General features: G+C 45.3%; 4 protein-coding genes across 6 annotated transcripts; all 4 read right to left on the bottom strand.

Moving 5' to 3' along the window:
- Window positions 1-91: 91 nt before the first annotated feature.
- Window positions 92-4185, bottom strand: fblim1 (filamin binding LIM protein 1). 3 transcript variants are annotated; one of them, XM_057029418.1, is made up of 8 exons: window positions 4070-4185; window positions 2897-3263; window positions 2313-2464; window positions 1802-1895; window positions 1537-1706; window positions 1100-1278; window positions 896-1016; window positions 92-803 (listed from the first exon to the last, which is right to left on the bottom strand). In XM_057029418.1, the coding sequence occupies exons 2-8, from the start codon at window positions 3240-3242 to the stop codon at window positions 693-695; spliced, it is 1173 nt and encodes a 390-aa protein (XP_056885398.1). In that variant the 5' UTR covers window positions 3243-3263; window positions 4070-4185; the 3' UTR covers window positions 92-692. The 3 variants fall into 3 exon arrangements, with proteins under 3 accessions (XP_056885398.1, XP_056885397.1, XP_056885399.1); XM_057029417.1 differs by lacking the exon at window positions 4070-4185 and adding an exon at window positions 3533-3683; XM_057029419.1 differs by lacking the exon at window positions 4070-4185 and adding an exon at window positions 3533-3684 and having other exon boundaries at window positions 633-803; window positions 896-1012.
- A 713-nt stretch (window positions 4186-4898) lies between these two features.
- LOC130523841 (transmembrane protein 82-like) lies at window positions 4899-7172 on the bottom strand. Its single transcript, XM_057029425.1, has 6 exons — window positions 7033-7172; window positions 6859-6931; window positions 6465-6651; window positions 5956-6373; window positions 5601-5785; window positions 4899-5437 (listed from the first exon to the last, which is right to left on the bottom strand). Exons 1-6 carry the CDS (start codon window positions 7115-7117, stop codon window positions 5351-5353), a joined length of 1035 nt encoding a protein of 344 aa, XP_056885405.1. The 5' UTR covers window positions 7118-7172; the 3' UTR covers window positions 4899-5350.
- slc25a34 (solute carrier family 25 member 34) lies at window positions 6991-11597 on the bottom strand. The gene is made up of 6 exons (XM_057029423.1): window positions 11398-11597; window positions 10452-11108; window positions 8670-8735; window positions 8419-8571; window positions 8208-8342; window positions 6991-8119 (listed from the first exon to the last, which is right to left on the bottom strand). The coding sequence occupies exons 2-6, from the start codon at window positions 10950-10952 to the stop codon at window positions 7931-7933; spliced, it is 1044 nt and encodes a 347-aa protein (XP_056885403.1). The 5' UTR covers window positions 10953-11108; window positions 11398-11597; the 3' UTR covers window positions 6991-7930.
- A 549-nt stretch (window positions 11598-12146) lies between these two features.
- Window positions 12147-18544, bottom strand: fbxo42 (F-box protein 42). The gene is made up of 10 exons (XM_057029408.1): window positions 18323-18544; window positions 16729-17008; window positions 16463-16579; window positions 16093-16227; window positions 15318-15471; window positions 15114-15224; window positions 14096-14192; window positions 13949-14005; window positions 13742-13858; window positions 12147-13656 (listed from the first exon to the last, which is right to left on the bottom strand). The coding sequence occupies exons 2-10, from the start codon at window positions 17000-17002 to the stop codon at window positions 12634-12636; spliced, it is 2085 nt and encodes a 694-aa protein (XP_056885388.1). The 5' UTR covers window positions 17003-17008; window positions 18323-18544; the 3' UTR covers window positions 12147-12633.
- Between the last annotated feature and the right edge of the window lie 71 nt (window positions 18545-18615).

Here is an 18615-nt window from a genome sequence, read left to right on the forward strand (position 1 = left end):
CAATATTACTGTACCCGTATAAATATGAAATATATATGGATTTATGTATTGTACCTGCTGGGTATAAAAATGATAATAAAAATTACAAGTATTTTGAAAAAAAAGAAGGTTTATTGAATGTTTTCAAACACACATAAATGAAAAGTTCCTCTTTTTGAGATACAAAGCATAAATTAAATAACTCAGTGGCGGTCTAATTGAGACTTTTATTTTATCACTAAATGTGAAGAATTCTGCCGAGCAGAAGTCCAGTGATCTTGTGGATGCCATTAGATTCACATTCAATGCATCTTCAAGTTTTGGTCCATAATGTCTTCTTTTGGATTGTGCACTTCTATAAAAGCTCCTATTCTGTATTTAATATATGTGCCTGCGGTATGGGGATTATAGGCTTAAATTTGAGTATATCTTGTGATAAAATATATATTTGTTTACTATAATTTAATTGGTTTTTTTTATAGAGAGTATCTTTTTACTGTTGTAAAATGGGTAGTGATATTTATTATATGTAATAATTTGATTCATAAATACTCTATATGGTGCATTTTGTATGGTTATGGAGTGCAAAACAAATCAAGTGAAAGAAGAATAGGATGCACGAAAAGCTCGATATATGATTAAAATGACTTCCATTATTGTATTATATGAAAAAGAAGGTTTTTTTCTGTTTGTTTGGGGTTGTTTGTTTTTTATTAGAGCTGGCCAGAAATCAGACTGAGATGACAGGCCTTGCAAAGCATCCTCCCATCCAAAGGATAGCAGCCATGTTCATTTGGTTCTGGAGAAAGCTGGATGACACAGACCTGCAGGAAACACAGTGAACATTGGCGTTTTAGGTCGCATCTGTGTTGTCGGTGGGTTTGTACGCAACACTGTTTGCTCATTAATTGCCTACCTGGCATCTGTAGCAGTTCTCATGGTAGGAGCGCCCCAGGCACTCGACGATGTAGCTGTCAGTGCCGTCTTCTTTTGGAATGATTGAGTGGTTGCAGGCATTGCATTTTGGAGCATACTTCCTTAATGCGTAATTTAGAGGGAAGAAAACATATGTTAGGAACCTTGTTATTATTTTTAATTATCGTCTAAAACTCATATCAACCTGTAGTAATCCTCAAGGCAATAAACTTCTCCGACTTCTCCCTGAGCAAATGCTTGCTCTCCAATTTGCTGTTTGCATGTGGCACAGGTAAAACAAGCAACATGGTATGCTCGCTCCAGTGCACGGACCACATTATCTGTAATGGCATCACCACAAGCCCAACAAAGTTCCAGGCTGGCCTGAGGGAAAAAGGAAAGCAGATTTAAGAAATGTAGGCAATCTTTGTCAGTCGTTCATTCGTTTTTGCTTAAAAAACTTCTATCTTGTTGCTTTTTGCTGCACTTAACAACCATAAGCTCAGCAGTGGTTGCAGTTGCCAAAGTTTAAGGAAGTACAGAAATCATGTCTTCAAAGAGCAACATCAACACAAATCATGGAGGATTTTCAGTAGCTTGTGTTGAGTTTCGCTGACGTAGCCGAGGCTGTGTTGACTTCACCTGGTAGCAGTCTGTGCACAGCGGGATTCCTGCTTTGTTGTAGTACTGTTTCCCAGCCAGGGGACAGTGGCAAGACCTACACTGGAAGCAGCCATCGTGGTACGTCCTGTTCAAGGCCTCTATTGCAGGTTCAGAAAGAGCCACGGGTTTCCGACAGAAGCCACACACCTCTGCAGCTCGCACAAACACAAACGGCAAAACAGGTTAGAACAATGTTGTCGGAGCACAGACATCTAAAGTCCAACCGGTATGTGTGGAAGGTCACCTTTGTTCACGCTGTCTGTATCTTGGCCATTCTTATGAATCCCGTGTGATTGTTTTTCTTGATTAAACCTACTGGCTGGTGTCTTTGTTTGCACCTTAAATGCAAAACACACTGTCAGTATAAAACTATATTAACTCATTATCTGAATGTAAAACAGACATGTTTAATGCTAATGACCAAGATCATTAAATAACCCTACAACAGTATATATCACGTGTCCTAGCTATATAATACACAACATTGCAAAACATTAGGAAATTGTATAATTAGAATTTTAGAATAAGATAGGAAATCATTTACAAAAGTAATTTAATTATTTTTTTCATTTCAGATCCATGTTTCACCATAAATACATTTTTACAGTCACCTAGGAGATGAGTCTAAGCGACCATGATGGTTATTGTGATTCTCTCTGGACATTTTCCGGCAACAGTGTGAAGCGTTTCAAAGATAAATGGCAGCGATCTGTGAAAATGGGTGGAGGAAATGTACATTTTGCAGGTCTGCATACCTCTCTGTTGTAAACTGGATGCTGACCTGGGGTCAGAGGGTGGGGGACATTTGCTTGGACAGGAGGAGGTGGGGGAAGTGCTGATTCTTGGGAGATCGAGGTTTCCAGAGATGAAGTCAAGGCAGCAGGAGGAGGAGGAGGAGGAAGATGATCTGTTTTGCCAGAAATTATATATTTTTTACAACATATAGCATGTTTAAGTTTTCTTTTTATAATCTAATGTCCTCAAAGTCAACGTCAAAAACCCATCTCGCACTTCTTCCTCAGCGATAAAACATGAGACTTGCATTACCCACAATGCATTGTGCAACAAGAATCCAGCTTAAGGGTTTTGGAACTCTCCTTTCACTAATCCTTAAAGCCAAAAGGTAATTTATCAAATGTCATACAGTTGCTTCAGGAGACAAAAACCTGATGGCAGTTCTGTTTACATCTGTTTCAGGCAGGAAAACCCCCCAAAATGAGTCAAGCATGGTTTCATTATCTTATTACATGATTAAAAACAGACTTTTGAATACATGTAGGTCAGTCAGTGTGTTAATTCTTTAGAGTATTTTTAGTCAAGAAGATTTTTTGACAAATACCTGCAGCTTTGCAGTCACCTTCTCGTGGATTTCCTCGGCTGCACTCCGGTTCTGTGGGTTTTGGGCTCTGTGGAGGAAACACTGGGACCGAGGCCGCTGCAGGACTCCATCCTTCGCTGTCTAACCCTCCTTGAGTCCCGGGCTGTGAGCAGTCCTCTTTCTTACGTCTGGCAGAAGGGATGCTGTCACCCGGATGAACTCGCACGGCCGTGTGTTGTGTGTCACAGGCAGGACTGCTGTGGGCTTGGAGGACGGGCTGCTGCTGTGTCACAGTAGCTCGATGAGGAGATGCCAAAGTGATGAAGAAGGAAGACACCATTCTCTTCTGTGGAGCTGCAGATGCCATGGCCGTATGAGACCCACAACCCTGAGAAAAAGGACACAGCTATTGTTATCTACTCTCAGCACTGTGCAATGTGACAGTAACATACAATAAAATGCCTTTATTACTTTAGTGGATTGTTTTGTGAAACAGACCTTTTTAACCTGTCTTTCCCTGCAATATTTAATAAGTGCACACACCCACTGTACCGACACTGCTGCCACAAAAATGAATGAATCTGGACAAAGCAGAGATCTGAATCCCATATAAACTTTCTTGTGGCTGAAGTCTATCCTGACATACGTGGGACAAACCTGGATAAAGAATCCCCTTCCCTGGTTCTGAAGCTCCAACTCCTGGTTTGTTTTCCCTCCTGTAAGCTTCCACAGAAAGAACTCTTTACTCCAGTAATGAGAGTGCGACTATCACCCAAGGCCACTCCTTTTCCTTCTGTACCTCCCTCCCCAGATCTCATCCAGTGACCCCTCCTCCTCCTTCTCCGGCTGACTGACAATACCACCTCCCTCACAACCGTAAAAGGTGAACAGTTAATCCCGGGTGAAGTCGGGCAAAAAACATGACACATTTGTGTATTATGAAAACTTGGCAGGAAAACACACTAACTCTCTCTCTCTCACACACACACACACACACACACACTGGCCAGCATGCACGTACACTTGCAGGAAGGATTTCAACTGTTGAGCAATCTCAACCAAGCAAACTGGCATTTGGAAAAATGATATAAAGCATCATGAAGGGTGCCATAAAGGTTATGAACTTCTACAGAGTGAACACACAGTCACCAGCCACTCCTTGATCTCCTAACATGTAGCAGAAGGTGACTGTACCTGCCTGATCCAGCACCTCTCTGTATCGCCCTCTCTGTTCTTTCTCTCCTGTGCAGCTCTGCCTTATTGTTCTGTCAGCTTTATTTTCCCTACCTCCCTCTTGAGTCTGCCTTGTTTTTTTTCCCCTTTCCCTCTTTCCTTTTTCCCTTCCCCCACTGCATTATTTCATTGACTCACTATCGCTGCGTCGATATGTGCGATTCTGCTTCAAAGACTATAAGTGGACTTCATCCCATTCTGTCACTGTCCGGCTTCTTTGCAAATGTGATTGTGCAAGAGCGGCTACGTGCACTGGGGTATGGAGAGGAGAGAGGAGGGGGCCTCAGGCTCATATCTGCAAGAGCCGTGACAAAAGCCGTTGTGTTGTGTTTGCTGCTTCCCCCAGAGTGAAGCAATAACAAAGGAAGAATATTATGGGTTTGTCTGAAGCCGGAAACCTACTCCCGATTTGTGAACATGGATTGAGGATCCGATGAGTGTTTGACTAAAGGGGAAGGCGAGAATGTGCGAGAGAGAGCGAACAGGAGATGAGAAGTTTGATAGGGTTCTCAGTTGTTCCAGCTCTGTGGAAAGGAATGCTGCAGTGATGTCACAGATGCAGGAGGGAGCATGCCTCCTGATGACACAATCCCCACAGCCACAGGCTCCGCCCCCCCACCAAAGCCCAAACCCTCATCCATCTCTCCGGAGCGCTTCAGTGTTTATGCAGTACGAATGTCAAATAAATCAATAACTCCACTACACCCCCCCTTCCCCCAACTTCAGTTCTGAGTTTGGGTGAACAAGGCAGATGTGGTAAGAGAACAAAGGGAAATGAGCAGGAAGCACATGGGAGAAACAACCAGGCTGCATTGTTAAAGAGGGCAGTTGTCCTGATTTACAGTAAACTTGTGATTTCTTCTCAGAAATGCTCCTCAGTTCAGAACAAAATGATTTGATCAACCTCAGAAGCAGAACGTGTTTAACATTTTGTCATGAAACTTGAGGACTGGCGGTCTTGAGAGAACCCTAAAAAACATGTTTTTGTTTCTCGAACGGTGCTACAGCTGCACATGAATAGTTTGCTGTTACATTATTACATAGTTCCCTGCTCTTTATAAATAATCTCACATGTCTCCAGAAGCAATTATATTTATATATGTGTATTTCTCCTTTAAAAATTTTACACACTGGACTATAAATATGTTTTTAAAGGATTTACAGTCAAAGTGTTTCTTCTTCTTTCTTGAATTTAAAAGAATGAATTATCATTAATTATAGGCAAAAATCTAGGCAGGTAACTCATTGGCCGTCCTCTGGAGACGGTTTCCGCCGGCGCTCCCTTGTTGTGAAATTTGACTCCTCTAAAACTTCCTCATCCTCTTCCTCCTGGAAAAGAGAATTATTCATTTATTTCCTAGAACTAAAAACCATGCATGTTTGAATAGTCCTGGTCAACATTTCCACACACCTTTTTAAAATTGCACTAAAGAAACAATCCCTGAAATGCAAAGAAAATGTGAGGTGTGACCCTCATACAATTCATACAGACCTCCAGCACACTTTGCAGCAGGTCCTGCGATGGCAGAACACAGGCTGCTTCTCCCAGGAAGGCAATGAGGACATGGAGGACATCTGTCCACTCTCCCACCGTCAGCATGAGGACCAATAAAGCTCCCAGTCTTAATGCGACATAGTGTAAAAGGGCCTCCAGACCTGTTTGTTGATTTTGCTCTTCTGTGAATCAAAACACACAAACCTAAATGGGTATTTCACAGCTTGAGATATTTGTGTGTTTTTAAGTGCATCTTTGTTTAGTTTATTTAATTTCCAGTATCCTCCAATAAATTCTATATTCCAGTCAAAATAAAGCTCAGAAGAAAAAAAGTCAACGGCATGACAATCACCTTGAATGTAGAACAGCAGCACAGTGTAGCAGAGTGTCAGTGGAGTCCAAAACTTCAAGGCATCTTTGTGGGACAAGAAGTGGTCAGAAACTGTATTGGTGGAAGCCACAATTCCCAGAGCAAAGGCCAAAATAACCACACTTTGCAACGAAGCCAGTATGGCATGTCCAGAGGTCAAGAGGGTGATACATTTCCCACAGTTACGCTGTGTGCTGTGCAGCTGGTAGAGCTGAGCCACATGGACCCACAGACTGTCGACGACACTTGCCAGCATCCAGCTGAGAGCTGCTGCCAGCAGCAGGCTGAGGGAGCTGTGCAGAGCCCCCTGATGGAGGAAGTCCAGAATGCAGGTGAGGCTGCATCCGAGGGAAAATTGGCACTGGATGAGGAGCAGATTTAACCCCCTGCCATGTTTATCCTGTAGCCAGGCAGGGAGAACATGGAATTAGCGAGACCTGAAACTGGGATTGGACAGCCTGTCGACTGGGTTGCATGGTGGGAGAACTCACCGGTCCTGCTGATGCCCAGGCAGAAACAGCTCTGAGGCAAAACTCCAGCACTATCAGAGAAGAAACCCTGGGGCCCACCAGAGACAGGAGCATCACAAGGCACCAAAACTGACCAGCGCGTCTCCATTTCCTCAGAGGGCTGCCACTCAACGGCAACCTCTGTCGACTATCATCATTTTCACGATCCCTGAGAGCAGAAAATATGAAGACGCCAAAAAAAAAAACACCTCCCCTTCGGATCAGAAAGATCGGAGCCCATCAAATATTGCTGAGGCTGACAGTTTTCACATAAAAATCACCAATTCTTTGTAAATTTAGTTAGATTTTAAACGTGTGCTTTCTTCTAAATCCAATGTTTTGTTGACCTCTCTGTAATTCCATAGAACAAACTCACCTGCATGTCTGAGTGAAATGATAAAGTCTCATCAAATTGCATAGCACTGATATTCCACATGCACCCACAACACCTTTGAAACAAACAAACAAAATCAACCCAAAAACGTGTCCAGAATAAACAGAAAGAGTCTCCACTGAGGAAAGTTTTATTGCCATTAAAAAGAAACCTCACCTTGAAAACAACTGTCTACTGGATTCAAACTAATTTGCTTCGCATCAGAAGGTCTCAAGATCCAGGAGAACGGAAACATGTTCATCGGTGGCAAAGACGACGTCTCTCTGCTACATCAGACCACCAGACTGATCAGAGGTCAGCATTCCATCCTGTTCCCTTCCCTTTGTGTTCCCTGACCGTGTTTGAGTGTCAAAGGTCACACGTCATTGGAGGGTTCCTTATTTTTGCTGGTGTGATCATTTCCTGATTGTAAAGGCACCAAATGCTCTCGCAATCTCAATTAGGCAAACAAAGCAATCAATTGGCCTCTCACGATGGTCAAAGTAAAATCACATTTTGATTTAAAATTCATGTAAGGAATCATCTACTGTGATAAAGTATCATTATAATGCAGGGCTGTAAGTATTAACTTACCATTATTGGATTCATGTAACCGATCATTGGTTAAGCGTGTTTTAAGTATACAAAAACCCTCTCATTAGACGCCTCGACTCACACATGTAAGCCAAAGCAACTGGGGTTACTGATTACACTGATTACAATCAAGAGGAAGCCCTTAAACTGGTCATGTGACTCAAAATCAATTATCTTCCCTCAGTCAGGCACATTAAAGGATTAGTGCAACAGTTTTAAAATAATGTTCACCCTGGATCATACAACTACCAACACCTTAAAGGTACTGCTCAGTTACACTGACACAGCCAGTGAAATTTAAATGTTGTGCAAGCGTACGTGCACATACTTTGTAACAGTTGGACATTTGGGTTAATTAAGCTAAGCTAAGATCATCAACTGCTGGGTCTTGTTTATATTTACAGTACAGACGGGAGTGATATGAACCTTCACACTGAACCTTTTTTTAATCAGTCCATTAAATCCTTCTGTTTGTGGACTCCTAGCTGCTTCTGTGGTTCTGACTGTTCTTCATCGCCTGTTGTCTCATCAGGTCCCAGAACAGCATGCTGAGAACTGTATGTGGAGCCAGACGTAGGAAGACCGGGCCCATCCCTTTATACAACCCCAGCAGACCCTCGGCTTGGCACACTTTCAGCATGCAGTCTAAAAACCCAGCGTACAGACGTCCCTGAAGGGAGCAAAACACACAGCAGCTCAGCAAAATGTGCTCGTTCTTGTTTGGTTTTGGATCAACGCAGTCTTTTGTCTCCACTCACTCTGTGAGACTCGTCCACCGGCTGGTTGTAGAGACGCGTGCTGATGACGTCAAAAGGTGTCATGGTGACGGCCACGGCCACCCCGCTGACCATTGCGGCTACCAGGGCCGTGAGCCAGGTGTCCGGACTCAGCCACTGTGTAAGAGACGACAGATTGGCACACAGTTATTTTCCATGTGCTGTGGAAACGTCAGTGGCTTCTCACGTGTACCTGGGAACGCGTCACCCAGTCTTTGGCGGAGGAGAAGGTCGCCAGCTGAGCAGCTGATCCCACCATGACGCGAGGCACCGCCCCATTGACACCCCTCCAGAGACCCACTAACCCTTCTCTTCTGTAGATGGTGACGAAGGCATCAGCCACCCCCTGAAATAAAAACAGCGGAACTGGTTTCATCTGTTAAATTCCAAAGACACATGGCACCAGATGACTCGGGGGTGGGGTGGGGGGTATGGTCGTCTTACCAGATGGTTATGCTGGTGACCTACGGCGATAGATTTTACAGTCTGAGCCTGCAAGTGCGTCTTGACCTATGAGGAAAACACACCGCGCATGGTTTAATGTTGAACTCATACTGGAGGCACAGATACAATCATATGTCACAGGCTGTGGGTCACCTGCCAGCACAGGTAAATCTAGCAAACAACTGGGGGTTTGACAATATTTGATAACCGACGCGACGCCAGAGAAGTCTCAGCCAATCAAACCGCCGTGGCGGCTACAGCGCTAATCCCTGAAGCTTCTCCGGCAGTGACAACAGCGTGACCTTCAGCTCTCCTCCTCTTTACTGCCAACAGCACACGGCCAAAAGCACTATTTTAGGCATCGGCTGGAAAAATTGTGAGATAAATATACAGTATATATGTGTGTGTGTGTGTATATATATATATATATATGTGTGTGTGTGTGTATGTATGTATAACAAACTCCTTGTAGACAAACACGTCTTTTGACCTTGTCTTTGCGTGAGAATGTAAAAGTTTGGATACTTTTCAATTGTATTGATTAAGAGCCAAATGATAAATCCAGAGACACTTGGCGTCCCGGGGTGAATGTGAGGAAACGGTGACCTGCGACTAACCCGACACTGCACACATACTGGTGCACATCATGCTGGTTAAAATAGAAACTGCTTTGAAACAGAGCCGCTGTGTTTGTGGGCTCCGTCTATGTGACAGTCTGTGATACAGATGACCTGGGCACACACTGAAGTCTTTATGTCACAGTATTTGCAGCGAGCCTGTCGTACGTTCTGGTGTTACAGGTTGTGATACGACCTTTAACATCCGAGCTGTTTGCATTAACCTGTTGTGTTATTTGTGCGATAGACACCTCGAAAGATAGTGGCCGTGTCATCTTCCTGCGTCGTTTGTTTTGTTCTCTGCAGTTTACCTGCCTGTTGATTAACTCAGTTTTGAAGTAATCATGGTTGTGGCTTTCTGCAGCAGTTTACACAACAGCACTTTGAATGCAGATGAGTGGAACCGACTCTTTGTGTCGGTTGATTTTTGACCTTTGAGGACCTGATGATTGATGCTTCCTGTGTCGAGCGGAGAACAAAATGATACGAGAGAAAACCTTTCATTGTTACCTGCTGTTTTCTCATCAAATTGGGAATATTTACATCTACCCATGTCTCTGAAGGGGGCTGAACTAAATTTTAAATGTATAGAAATGGAGTTGGCAATAATTTGTAAATCAAATTAGATTCTGCTGTCAGTGTCACCTTAGGGTGCAACCTTTCTATGAGTCACTGGCTGCATGTCCAAATGTAAAGCTTCAATCCAGAGCAGCTGCACTTATATTACTGACACTCCGGAGAGTTTGAGAGGGAGTGAAGGAACCCATTTATCCATCACTAACCAGAGTAGGAGGACTAAGGCACCAACTATCTAGGGACACTTGCTTAGCTCCATGCCCACATGCCCTCATTCACACCTCCACCAAAGGTTCAGGTTTTTAAAAGCCTGTGATTGGTCAGTAAACATGGACCAAAAAATTGAAGCAATAGCGTATTACGCTTGCCCTTGGACATCAAGATATGCATTTAAAAGATGAAGACAAAGAATACAAAAGAATGAGAGACGAACCATCTTCAGGCAAGAGAATCAAAGCCCGGTTCTGCTGGATTGAAGCGCTTTGCTACGATCACCTGGATACTCAATAAGAGCTTCTGTTTTAGGTGCTAATTTAAGGTACACATTATTTAGCCGTGCAAAAAAGTTGAAATAAGAATATTTACGTACTAAGTAGGCAGGGGAGGCAATGAAGGCACCCAGGGCTCCGGCCCCTGCTCCTGACAGGAGACTGCCCCCGTGGTAGGAGGTGATACCCAGAGCTTCACAATAGGAGTAGGACCCCAGCCTTACACCATTCATCACGCCCTGGTAGATGAGCCCAACTGAGAGCCCCTTCTGCAGGCCACGCAGCCCGTCCGTGCGGCCCACCACCCAGAGTGCCTGCAGGGCCCCTCTGTAGTGTCTCTGGTAGGAGCCCCGGGAACGAAGTTCCCCCTGAAGCTGCAGACGGGTCTTGACGACCTCCAGGGGATTAGTGAAAACGCAAGCGACGCAACAGGCAAAGGCGCCCAGCACAAAGTCGAAAGGCGGCCAGATGGCTGGAGGTGGCGAGGAGCGTCCAAACGCACCACGGGGGATGGAGGACGCCGCAGGTGGCATCCTCTGGGGAGACTGGGAATCGAAAACAGCGTCTTCTTGCGAGGGCTGCAGAAACGGAGCACTAGTCATCCCTGAGGAGTAGATGGTGAGGATCAGTTGCGCTTGGTATGGAAATGATCAACTAAAACCAATCGCTTCTGATTGCATGTTGTGCCGTTAGTGTCCTTCTGGGGCCGTGTCTGTCAACTTCCTGGACTATCAGGACGTTAGCGGTACAGCCGCCATCTGCAACAGAACAAATCCTTCTAAGTTGTTGCAAGTTTCATGAGTGACGTTGTTCTGCATGCATTTGTTAGGTCAAGTAAGAGTCTGTTATAGTGCAGACAGGCTATAAATGTCTATCAACATGGACTTTAGCAGAACAGAAAGAGGACATTGCATAAATCTGTCAGCACGTCACACAAATCACTTGACAGTATCCTGTCAAACGCCATGCTTCATTCATATTCATAGAGATAAACAGTACAGAATTGCTAATGTTACATGCTAATGTTACAACCTATTAAATGCTCACCTTTTGGATTTACTTCCTTCATTCACAAACTCATTGAGAGCTGCTCCCGCTTCCTCTCTCCCCCATCATTGTAAACATGAGTTCTCAGCACATTCATTGTCAAAGCGTCCACCCAGAGCTTCGGGTCAGAGCCAATACCGTTGGAGCCCCGGCTGCTGCACCGACACATCCCCGATCCTGCACGAATCACACGGCTCCGCTGAGCAGCGGCCTATGGGAGCTCTCTGGGTAAAAGGTTATTGTTGGTCAGTGAGGGGGCGGAGTGTGACGAAGGGACAGAAGAGCGAAGCAACTGACCACCAGTGGGTGTCTCAAACAAGGTTTATCAGCCAAAGATAGGATCCAGGTGCAATTTAAGAACCAAAACAAAGCAAGACGGTGCTAAGGTCAATTATGACCGCCACCGAGGTTACGTGACTGCTGGCACTTTTTCTAGTGCCTCATTTTATCGGAACTAGTAATGAGGTTAAAGTTGAGGTCAAATAATTATTCTCTTTTGTACCACTGGGTGTCGCTCTTCGACAGCTTATAAAAAACGCAAGTCAGACTTAGAGACTGGTTTTCAAAGGCTCATAACTAAAATCTGCAGGACACGCAAAACTCTTCATATTCACATGGTTCTGGTAAAACTGTTTTGTTTTTTTTAAACTGGCATTTAGAATATATAAACCAACAATTAAAAAGGAGGATAATAAAGTGCAGAATTTTGCCTCTAGCAAAATAATAGGCATAGTGAAGAGCAAAGGGAGTTGTTTTTTCAGGACTGTAACAGAGCTACAGTGGCATTTATTTACTGGTTATAGCACAGCGCCACACCTCTCACCCATCCTGCCCGTGACATTGTTGCAAATAGCTTTTTACCATCACAGTGCACATATAACAGACACGCTTTATTTAAATGTAAACATTGCAGACTGAAGTGATACAAAAAGCAAGGTAGTCCTATTTTTTTTCCATGACAAGTCTTTCCCTCATCGCAGCTCTCACACATGCACTGAACTGCATGTGCTCCATCGAGGAAAACCCCCCAAAAAAACGTGTTTCTACCGGCAAATAATTCCATTTTGAATGTCTGCAGTAGGCGTAAGGAACAAGTGAATTCAATGTAATGTCTAGCGGAACATCAAACTATTTTTTTGTTAATTTTCCCATACTTCTTACAGGAAAAAGGCCTTGTGTGTCAATTCCCTTGTGCGGTCACACAGAAGAGCGTTCGCACGGGAGCCTGCAGCTGCATTACCTTTTAGCACGTACGAAGTACAAGGCATTGGTTTTAGGGTAGTATTTTACATTCTGTTTTTTGTCCATGAGGCCTCCAAAGATTATGAGTTCACCCCTCCCTTGCACCACTGTGTGAAGACTCGTCTCAGGTGGTCCAGTCACCGCTGCGGGGGTCCCATTTCCGTAAACTCTCCAGGACACCATCCCAGCAGACTGGGCCCGGGATATATCTAAAACATACATCTGCATGGGTTTACAGTTGAGGGACTGGTACAGAGGTTTCCCTACGTTTAAGCTCTGAGGTGGGTGATGTCCTAGTCGTCGTGCTATAGGTGGGATAGCGTGTCCGTCGACTCCTGCAGCTGGTGGAGGACTGGAAGAGGATGACGGTGGGGTTCCAGGTGGGCCCCCGCCGCCACTAGTTCCACCTCCAGGAGACACTCCGTGCGTCTGAAGCGGAGGGGATGATTTGTTTTTCACCGCCTCCAGACCTCGCCGCAATGCAGCGGGGGAAACAGCTCCTGGGGGAGTGCGTGGGGAACCTTGAGGGGGGGTGTGGAGGCCATTGCTGGGCATGTCTGCATGTTGAGCGTCGGATGGGGAGGATTCCCAGTCGTAGTCTGTGGAAGGTGGGTGAGCACGAGAGGGAGGAGATAAAGCCTGTGCTGGGCTGGTCCGGGGGGACGGGGACGATCCGTTTAACAGTGGGGGGAGTGGAGGAAGAGGAGGGCTCTCCGGGCCTTGAGACGGAGACGGCTGCTGGGACGAGGAAGGGCTCCCATCTCTGGCCCCCCCTCTGGCTGAAGGCCGAGGTTTTAGCGTCCCCCAGCGACCGTTTACGCACGGAGCCTCTTCAACAGCCCCCAGGACAACGCCGGCAGCTCCACTTCTGACGGGGGACTGAGAGCGCAGGGAGGGCGGCTCAGGGCCCAGGGGGGCGGGAGTGGCACTTATGGGGGAGGGCCGAGAGTTGAGACTTGGGCTGAGAGGGGCACGACCAGACGGAGCCTGAGAGAAAACCACCACGCACTGGCCCACCTGGGGAGGAAGGCGCAAGAGAAAAACACATGCATGCGCATTCACGTGCACACAATGGGACAATGAGTGAGGGACAGAGTCTTACTCTACACGCTGGGTGACACCACAGCTCCGGGGCCCCGTGCTCCTCGTTCTGTACCTGCAGCTGCTGCCATCTCCATGGACGAGCTTCCATGTGCAGAAGCCAGGCGTCTTTCAGGAGCTTTAACACAAGAAACATGAGGACACAGCCGGGGGGAATTCACCCATAATCCCATGCAAAAGACTGGAAATAAGCTGGAGGGGTCCTTACTGCGTTTGGGCCCCCGCAGCCTCCCAAGATGAGCAACGTGTGATCATCAATCACGATCTATGAGACACGACAGATTTCCTCTCAATTACCATTTTAACTGGAAAGCAGCAGGAATAACTCGAGGTTTTAACAAAGGAGCCTTCTCACCTGTGACTGGCCTCCTCTGGGGTGAGGCGACGGCCCGGCGATGGCTGGTTTGGACCAGGACCACTGCTCCAGATCCAGAACCCAGACTTCATTACTCCTGATTGGCAACGTGAGGGATGACATCATAATTTAGGTCGGATATGAAGCTTCAAACCAACTATATGATGTCTGCTCACTTTAATTACGCTCATTTACTGTTTTTGCTCCCGTTTCTCATGAGCCGAACTCCAACACAAGATTATTTATAGCTACAGAAAGGCGGATTTCTCTCAAATATTGTTCACAAATGTGTTAGTGAGCAAATCTCCTTTGCTGAGCTCATCCACCCACCTCACAGGGGGTCCACACTATAAATGCCCTCTAAAATGTGCAGTTTTTTTATCTCTTTAGCATCGAGTCCATCTGGTTTTTGATGGCGGCCTGTGGAATGTTCACGCCTCCTCAATGGCTGTTCGAGGTTGCTGGACGTTGGAGGAACTGGAAGCTGCTGCCGTATCCAGAGCGTCCCAAACCCGCCCAGTGGGTGACACGTCCGGTGCAGGAAGTGGGCGTTGCAACACATTTCCTGGAAGCGTGTGCAGATTTTTGCAACACGGGGCCGTGCGTTACCACGCTGCAGCGGGAGGTGATGGTGGCGGGCGAAGGGCACGATAACGGGCCTCAGGATCCCATCAACGTACCTTTGCCTTCAAACTGCCCCCAATAAAATGTGATTGACATGACATACGCCTGCCCAGACCATAACCCCACTGCCACCGTGGGCCACTTGCTCCACGACAGTGACATCAGTAACCGGCTCACCCACCCAGTGCCCCATCTGCCCCGTAAAGTGAAACCCGGGATTAAGGTTCTGGGAAGAAAACACCTAACCTGGAGGAGGAGAAGTGCTCACTAACACAGATTTGGACAGGTTCCGGAACAATATTTGTGTTTGGCGTCACTGGGATATAACGGACTCTTTTCATTCATTCATTCCTCTCACTTTAGGGAATTGCGCAATTACATAAGACGATCGTACATTTGCCGCGCTCCCAAGGATCCTCCGAACACCACCATGGTGTTTCCAATGACAGAAGAAGAATGGCCGGCCATGGGAGGAGGTCCGTGTGTCGTTACTATGCAGTTCCACCTTTGAAAGGAACAATCGTGTCAATAAAAGCCACAAAGTTGGGAATGAAAACGATTCACATGAAAGGAAAAAGCCACATCCGCGAGCTCTCACCAGTTCTTTGAAGGAGAGTAAGTGTGGATTTCATCAAAAAACCTTTCGGGTTGATGAAGGGGGTAAGGGCTGGGCCGGGTCCACCCCCCGAACAGCACTAACAAGTCTTTGTGCATCACTAAAGTTGCTCCAGCCTTTGGAGATGGATAAGAGCCTGAAGACAAAGGAGTAAACGCATGTTTTCTGCTCTTGTTTCAAAAGAAACCAAAAGAAACCATTGTGACTTTTGACAGTTTCTACTCCTCCAGGGCATTCCATTAAAGATGGGTCTTTTTTACTTTGATCTTTGCCTCAATGGTGCGACGGCTCCTGTGAGCGTTATTTTTTATCACTCAGAAAGACTTTTGCAACCCCATCACGGGCACAGAGCTATTTCTGTGAGCAAGAAGTGTGCAATTTCACAAAGTTGCACGCTAAAGATGAAAGGAAATGAAATTCACAAGTTTTTAAGGACCTGCTATAGCAAAAAAAAGCAGAAAAGGAGCCAATTTAGAGGCTGTCTGACCTCTGGCAGGAAATATTTGGCTTTTACGGCCAAATACTCGAGACTTTTCAGCCACTGTTAAATGCACAAACACTGATTTGTCACCAGATGCAGCTCACACATGCACATTTACGACGTGCACTCCCTTGGGACTCGGCACCAAACGTGCGAACACATTTACAGATCTCTGCACACATTTGAATCAGTAACAGGCAGATAAATGAAAATTCCCAAGGTCAGAAGGACGAGGTGGCGATTTCTGCTCCTTCTACTGGCCGTGGTGGGTTTTACCTGAGGCTAAAGGGCGGATCCACTCCTTGCTGTTGAGGTCAAGTCTCCAAAGATCATTGAAGGCAGCATTGCAGCTACTTTGTGTACAACCACCGAACACATACATGGACTGGTTGGAATCGTAATAACATGCACCTGTAACCCAAAAAAGTAGTTGTGTTGTTCCAGACATAGCACAGTAAACAAATGAGGTGGAAAAAATAATCTTCAGGGGTATGTTATGCTTAAAAAGAGAATAAAAGGCGTATGGTTTACATTGTAACCTCTGAGGAACATCAAATGACGAGTGTTAACTTGACAGATGCTCATTCTTTGTTCAGAATAAATAGCTCCCCCCCCCACGTACAGTTATAAAGCAGCATATACTGACTGTGGGAAAAGCGTTGAGTGATGGGTGTTCCAGGGTACGGATATGTGCGACTTTCCCATTGGATATTTCCTTCCTGGACAGCTCTCAAGAAACCATGGTAGCACTGATAAGCCACACCTAATTCAGATCAAACACGTAAGAAACAGGAACGTGAAGAATTCGGGGTGGACGGTTATCGGTTTACTGCAAACATTGAGACTTTTAAATGCCCTGAATGAACAGCCGACTCGGCTTTATTCATGGCGGCGCAGGCACGAGCGGCGTACCTTTAATGAGACGATACCACTGCTTACAGACAAGCGCAGCAGTCTTGTGCTCCTGGTAAGGTGAGAGAAAGGACAGAATATATTCAAGAACTTCCTCCGGCAGCTCCATCATTGTTCTCCCCGTTCCTTTGGCACCGCTGTCTAGGTCTCCTTCTTGTCGGCAGGAGCCCATCTTTGTTTCTCCTTCGTCGGTTATCCCAGCAGGCTCTGCACTGTCATCTTCCGTATCCATGGCAACAAAGCATCCGTCCTCATTCTCGTGGAAGCGGGACATTATTGTCTGTCAGGACATAGAGAAAGATGCTAGTGCCGTGTGCTCCAAAACCACCAGCTACTGTGTTCTGGACAGTTACATCGGTGTTTTGAATGGGCTGTTTAAAAGTAACTAAATCCACATTTGCTAACTTAGGAACCCACAAATCAAGCAGCACATCTATCCAATAGTTGTCTATTGGACAACTGTATGGAGAGGAAAAACACACTGATAATACAACTAGAGAAAGATCCAAAAACTGATCGGAATGAGGGAAAATAAAACTACAGAGCATTTTACTCTGTGTGTAACTATTAATATAATAGTACTTTTAATGAGCATTTTATTTTTCAGTACTGCGGTGTACATTTTGTAAAACTGTTTATTTTTGTCTTTTGGTCAATTGGCCATTTGTAAATATTACATTTTTAACTGATTAAATAAAAAGGGGACCAAATGTTTACTCTGTTCACATAATTTAGACGTGACAGTTTAAAATATTTAATCAAAAACTGAAATTCTTGCTGCATGACAGACTACCTGCAAGACTATTCAAAATGCACAAAGAATAAAAATACACAGGTGAAAAATTTGGACTATCTTTGGATAAGAGCATCTATTAGGTTATGCATGAAAAATAATGGGAAATCAGGACAGAACCAGGGAAGTTTCGAGTTCAGAATCACTCACATAAATGTCTACTTTGCATATATACGATTTTATAGTGTAAATAATGATTAACATGTGTCGTATGATACGGGTGGTGCCCTTTCTTCAAACAGGCTCGTCCTCACATTCTTCTTACAGTATATTGTTAGCCACATAGGCTAGCTCTCGTTAGCTATCAAATATGACAAGAAATGTGACGAATTCAGGGAATGCGTCGTCAGTCACAACACTGAACAAAAATTATTTGTGCTGAGGGCCACTTCTCTCCTTGTCAACCAGTAATACCAATGTATTACTTAAAATAGCGTTAAATCAACAATATAAGGTAGCATTAGCAAATGCTAGTTAGAGCATTACGGGAACCAAAGCTATGGTTAGCTAGCGTCAAAGCATCTGTAGCTTACAATAGTTTAACTATATCCATACATGTCTTACTTGTCAAACCCCCCTCCCATTTATCTGATTAACTTTGACGCCCATCAAATTGTCAGGCATCGTAATGTAGCGCTACCTTCTGAGAATACAAACAAACTGACATCTTCGGTCTAGTCTGCTGCTGATAATCTATGCTAACGTTAGCTCACGAACGGGTCAGTGGACTAGCATTAGTCAAAATCATTTTCTCCTAATGTGGCTCGTCTCATTCTGATAATGACACAGTATTGTTGATACCGTAGTTTTGGCGTGTTCTTCTAAAGGTTGTGAGTCTGTCCTGTGCTCTCCCCCGGCATCAGCTCCGGAGGTTCCTCGGCAGCCTCCACACAATCGCCATCTTCCACCCCGAGAACAGCGTCCTCTGCAACGTAACGGCGCTCCTGCAACCGCACCGAGTGGCGTCACCGGGCCGAAAACTCTGCGCCCAAGTTCCAGATATTTATCCAACCCACCCCTGGACTCCCTCAGACCGAAAACGATTTTTTATAGAAGGGGGATCATTTGCCATGGAAACATTTAGCTTTTAGTCC

Source organism: Takifugu flavidus, chromosome 4, assembly GCF_003711565.1.
Source record: "Takifugu flavidus isolate HTHZ2018 chromosome 4, ASM371156v2, whole genome shotgun sequence".
Lineage (NCBI taxonomy): Eukaryota > Metazoa > Chordata > Actinopteri > Tetraodontiformes > Tetraodontidae > Takifugu > Takifugu flavidus.